This window comes from Nelumbo nucifera, chromosome 1 (assembly GCF_055504915.1).
Source record: "Nelumbo nucifera cultivar China Antique chromosome 1, China Antique-T2T, whole genome shotgun sequence".
NCBI lineage: Eukaryota > Viridiplantae > Streptophyta > Magnoliopsida > Proteales > Nelumbonaceae > Nelumbo > Nelumbo nucifera.
The window spans coordinates 11,515,524-11,521,523 of NC_142649.1; the positions used below are offsets into that span (position 1 = coordinate 11,515,524).

Genomic DNA, 6,000 nt, shown 5'->3' on the forward strand with positions numbered 1-6,000 from the left:
AATTATCTTCAACTAGAATAATTCACACACTCCTTGTGCCATAGCCCTGAATTCTGCCTCTGCACTTGACCGAGCCACTACATTTTGCTTCTTACTCCTCCAAGTGACTAAGTTTCCTCCCAAAAAGGTACAGTAACCGGAAGTGGACCATCTATCTAATGGAGGTCGCGCATAATCGGCATTTGTATATGCTTCAAGAGCCAGTCCCCCATTTCTTCTGAATAAAATTCCTTTTCCTGGACTGGCTTTCAAATAGTGCAGAATTCGATGAGCAGCCTGCAGATGAACTTCTTTAGGATTATGCATAAATTGACTTATTACACTTACAGCGTATGCAATATCTGGCCGTGTATGTGCAAGATAAATGAGTTTTCCAACCTGTCTTTGGAACATCTCCTTGTCTACACTTGCATTCTCGCTGGCTTCTCCAAGTTTATGATTGGGATCAGTTACCTAGATGGTTCCCAATTAAAAAAAAAAAAACGGCCAAAAACTATTGAACATGTCAATGAATCAACAATTCAACCACTTAGGTCAATGAATCATTGTCCGATTTAACAGTTTTTGGCCAAGAACAGGATCAACGAGTCAATGGGTCGATAGTCCTTCGCAGGGCCCCTCCGCTAGTCTAATTGTTGATCAAGTTAATTGTTTTTGTTTTTTGTGCAACAAAGTGGTTTGGATTGCATATTAAAATATTTGTTTGGATGACAAGCCAATCAATTTGATTGTTCGATTCAACCACAAGATGAAAACATTGATATAAACTAAAAATAAGAAGTTTAAACCATACTTTAAGTTGAAAGGTAACAAATCCACTAGTATGCCATGCTTCAATTAGATGACTTTGTTACATAAGTTTTGATGAAAAATGCTGAAATTTTATGACTAGAATAAACATAAGCTTGAAGGACATTTGTATAATAATAATTCATGGTTTTATAAACAAGAGTTATTTTATTAGTGATGAAATATAATGCAAAATTTAAAATTGACTTAAAAAGTAAAACCTAGAGCTCTGATACCATGTTTTGGAATGGCAGAATACTGATGTATTTCATTCTATTGCCAATCGGCATATTTATACAGTAAGTTGCTGCAATAAATAGAAAGAAGAAAAAAAAATAGAAAGAAAAGAAAATAGAAAGTAGAAAAATAGAAAGAAAAGAAAATAGAAAGTACAAGAATATAAAGAAGGAAATAGAAAGAAAACTTTCTAAATCAATCCTTCCACAATCCTAGGAATATATACAAGTCTATTTTTACACAACTACCAAATATAGGTCTGCACCAGTAACCCCACGTTTCCAACAGTTTTCTTACTTCAAACAAAAATAGCATTGTCCAGAGCTGGAGCGGAAGTGGAAGCTTCTTCGCCTAGGAGGAAAATTGGCTCCTTCTGTATCCTAAACCGGATGAGAGGGAGAAACTTGGATTCTTCGTAAATCTCTCCTCAAGGCTGAAACTCAAAAAAAAAAAACCAATTTCATTCTTCAGCACTTCACTTCTTACAAAAAATGAGAGAGAAAAAGAGTGAGTAACGACATAAAGAAAACCTACTGGATTCGAAGTTTCAGTGATCTACGCAAATGGGGTTAAAATGTTAGATCTGGACATGGATGCATGCTCGTGGAGAGTGTGATTTTATTTCGGCAAAACCTTTGCCGGAGACAATGAAGAAAATGGCTGAGCTTCCAGCCGTTGAGGGGAAAAACATGGGGTTGGGGAAGAAAGAACCATGGACCGAAAAACAACAAAAAAGGGTAGAACAGGACCGCTAGAGAGAGAGATACATGGATCTTGTGTTACCTTTCAGAGAGATGGCCGGAGAAGCTACCGGAGATATGGCCGTTGGATTGCTACTTCGAAGGGAGAGGAGACTGTCGACTTCTTGCTTTTTCTTTTCTTTTCCCACCGAGAAATTTTCTTAGCTTTTTCTTTTCCCACCGGGGTTGCACTGTTTTGGTGCGGTCCCGCTCACTTCATTTTGGGATCCCGCGTCCCTCTTGTTTCTCATCCCAAAATACTATTTACCAACAAACAAACACGAGAAAGGGAGAATCATTCGGGAATATTCCCTTTTCTCATCCCTTTCTCAGTAAACAAACAGACCCTAATGGTTCCTTTCCGTGAGAATTATGGCATTGGAGATCTGTTCTACGAGGAGAGGTGAGAGATTTGAAAATGTCCTCCCGGAGGGCAGAGGTTCTTTATTTTTAGCATGCAAGAGTTGTTTAAGGTCTCTATTTAATTCAGTAGCCCATTTAAGTCTGAAGCAGTTGTTTTGTTCAATAATTTAGGCAGATAATCATTTCTATCAGTGAAGATTTGCTAATGTTTTGCCATTCCTAGATTCTTGTTCTGGGTCAAAGGTTTGCACTGTCAAATTTTACATGTAGAATAGTGATCAACCAACAATTCATTTGAGAAGATTTATTAGTTCTTTTCTAACTATAGATTATCTTTTCCTTTGGAGATTTTTAATATTATACTTACATTGAACTAGTGATCAAGAAAATAAAGAAAATGCATTCAGAAAATGATTTTCATCTATGGCATAACAAGAGAGAGATAAGTGAATGAAAATTTTTAGCATTAGTGTGAAAATACTTATAAAATTTTGACTAAACTATGGAATATAAGGGGCTGTTTGATAACCAGCTGAAATGGCTGAACTGAATGGCTTATTGCTTTGTCTTTTAGTGAATAAGTTTTTAGGAGGCTGGTGAGCTTTTTAATGGCTGAAGCTGAAGTTAAGTTAATCACCATACCCTCTAATATTTTATTAGTTAATTATTTTATTCACTAAAAGAGAAAACAACAAGTCATTCAGTTCAGACCCTTCAGCCATTATCAACTGGACCAAATATTTGCAAGTCATCTTCCATTTGCAGCACATGTTATCACTCAGCAGTGAGCAGTCAGCACCTTATAGAGTAAATGTTAGCATGTTATGTGCAGTTGTTGCTTGAAAATATTCATCTTGGTAATTTGGTAGCTGTGATGTTGTACAGACCTATCTCCAATCTCTTACAATTCGGCTTGAGGAGATGAGAGTCAAAAGGCGTGATTCAGAGCAGTGGATGCATCATAGGTTGCTGCCACAAGAGCTCCGTGAGCGAGTTAGACGGTACGATCAGTACAAGTGGTTGGAAACACGAGGGGTGGATGAAGAGAGCTTGGTTCAGACCCTACCAAAGGACCTTAGGAGAGATATCAAGCGGCATCTTTGTTTGGCTTTGGTTAGAAGAGTAAGTTTCTTATTTCATTTTCTATCTCCCTTTGTCGGGGGAGGGGGGGTGGTCCAAGTAAAAAGGCAATTGTGAAATTTATAGGTTCTATATAACAAAGTTAAAGGGGGTCATTGCTTGGAGCAATGGTAAAATCTTAGACTGACAACTGCAACTAACATGGGTTTGACTCTGAGAGGTCTATATGCAGTGCATCCTTCCCAAGATCCTAGATAGTTGGGGCCACCATTGGTAATGATCTTTCTTGACTCCTAAAGTGTACATTTCAACCTATAACTCCCAGAGGTTAAGTTCTCATCCAGTCCACTCCCAAGACCTTGGATTGCCAGAACAAGCATATAATGGCAATCTGACAAAATTATGGTTAAAACATACCTACTAGTAACCAATAATAAGTTAGGTATCAAGAAAGTCTTTATGATATACTTGCTACATCTTAATTTATCATTACTTTACAGTGATAGATTCTAGGAGGGAAGGTCTATACATGATTAAACCATCTTAGTCTAGTTTCCCTCATCTTATCACCTATTGGAGCTACACCTAGTTACTACAAATAAGTTCATTCCTGATTCTATCCTTCCTAGTTTTCCCACTCATCCATCTCAACATTCATATTTTTGTCACACTCAATTTTTTGGACATGTCTTTTGATTGGCCAACATTCTACTCCTTACAGCATTATTAGTCTTTCAATTGTTTTATAAAACTTCCCTTTTAGCCTAAGTGATATTCACCTATCACATAAGAATCTGAATGCACCCCTCAATTTTGCCCATCTTGCTCTAGTTCTATGAGTGGCATCCTCCTCAATCTCTCCCTTGTCATGGAGTATTGAATCAAAGTAAAGCAAGAGATCATATTATATTTTGGTCTCCAATCCTAAGTGTACCTTGATTTGCACTCCTATTGATATTATTATTAAATTTGCATTGCATATATTCTACTCTACTCCTATTTACATTAAAATTTCTTGTTTCTAAGGTATTTGTCCATGATCCTTGTTAACTTCAGCACTATTAATACTATGTCAACAAACAACAAGCACCACGGGACCTCCTGAATATGTGTAATCAATTCGCCCGTGATTAGTGCAAATAAATAAGGGCATGTACTATACCAAGAAATTGTTTGGGACAAAGCAGAAATATCCATTATAGGGTGTTTCTTTTCCATCTGATCACCTGAAAGGATAAATGGAACTTTACATCTGATTTTATGTTTATTTGGTTGTGGTGGTGGTGGCAAATGTCTGCAAACTTCAGTGTGGAAGTCTCTTGCCTCTACTACCCAGACATTTATTTTTTTTTATCAATAACAGATTCATTCAATTCATTGAAATATCAAACTATTTACAGCAGGGAAGACAAAAATTCTTATCTTCCGAGTATAACTTAAACCCTCCAAAGAGAGACACAAGGAAACAAAAGAAACAATTAAGTTACAGCTTAGTCCAAAACATTGCTTCCCTTTCTATCCCTTCTTTAGCTAATCCATCCGCCAAAGAGTTAGCTGATCTCTTAACCCAACGCATCCTGATTTCCATCTCCCGCACCAGCCACCTGAATTTATGTAATTCCATAAATCGCAGTTATCTTTAATCAGCCACCCTATCACCACCTCCGAGTCCCCCTTCAATTATGAGTTTCCTAACATTCAACTCTTTGGCTTTCTAAACTCTAAATTTATTTGTCCTGACCTTAGAGTTACTCTTATTGCTGTTTGCCAGGTTCCTCTGTTTGCAAATATGGATGAGCGATTACTAGATGCCATTTGTGAGAGGTTGAAACCAAGCTTGTACACTGAGAGAACTTACATTGTCAGGGAAGGTGATCCTGTGGATGAGATGCTCTTCATCATACGGGGTCGGCTGGAGAGTGTGACTACTGATGGTGGGAGGAGTGGATTTTTTAATCGTAGTCTACTTAAAGAAGGGGATTTTTGTGGGGAGGAGCTCCTGACCTGGGCACTGGATCCCAAGGCTGCTTCAAATCTCCCATCATCTACCCGCACAGTCAAAGCTTTGTCAGAGGTTGAGGCTTTTGCCTTGATAGCAGAGGAGTTGAAATTTGTTGCCAGTCAATTTAGGCGCCTTCACAGCAGACAGGTTCAGCACACTTTCCGTTTCTACTCACAGCAATGGAGGACATGGGCTGCCTCCTTTATCCAAGCAGCATGGCGTCGGTATACCAAGAGGAAACTTGCAGAGCTTCGACGTAAAGACGAAGAAGAGTTTGATGAGGGGGATGACTGGGATGAGGAGGAGGAGGAGGAGGAGGAGGATGAGGGGGATGAGGTGGCTAGTGAGAGTACAGGTGCTGGTTCAACCCGTCTTGGTGCAACCATTTTGGCATCCCGGTTTGCAGCAAACGCTCTTCGAGGAGTCCAAAAGTTACGGAATTCAAAGAGCATTAAGGAATTGAAGCTTCAGAAGCCTCCTGAACCTGACTTCACTGTTGATTATGCATAATGAAATGTTGACGAATATTGCATGGACTCTACTCAAACTCAATGGATGAAGTGTCCAACACCGCATCAGACTTCAACAGTTATGGATTTTTAAAGGACACTTGTATATGACATTTCTTTTTTCTCCTTACTTGTACAACATGTGTATAGCAAATGTGGACAATAAATTTCATTTTTTTTTCTTGTAAAATGTTATTAATAACAAAGATAATATACCTAATTTGACAACAAATGTCATTTTTTCTTATAAAATGTTATTAGTAACAAAGATAAATTTGAA

The 6,000-nt window shown here is 38.1% G+C and overlaps 1 protein-coding gene across 34 annotated transcripts in view; it reads left to right on the top strand.

The window, feature by feature from the left end:
• LOC104610268 (putative cyclic nucleotide-gated ion channel 5) overlaps nt 1–6,000 on the top strand; it is a 132,663-nt gene extending 126,663 nt beyond the window's left edge. For 32 of the 34 annotated variants that reach the window (XM_088890605.1, XM_088890622.1, XM_088890714.1 and 29 more), the window contains 2 exons: nt 3,015–3,251; nt 4,981–6,000. In XM_088890605.1, the coding sequence (XP_088746731.1) occupies nt 3,015–3,251; nt 4,981–5,721 (978 nt within the window). In that variant the 3' untranslated portion in view covers nt 5,722–6,000. The remainder of the gene's footprint in view (nt 1–3,014; nt 3,252–4,980) is intronic. The other 2 variants (XM_088890724.1, XM_088890726.1) reach the window with 1 other exon arrangement.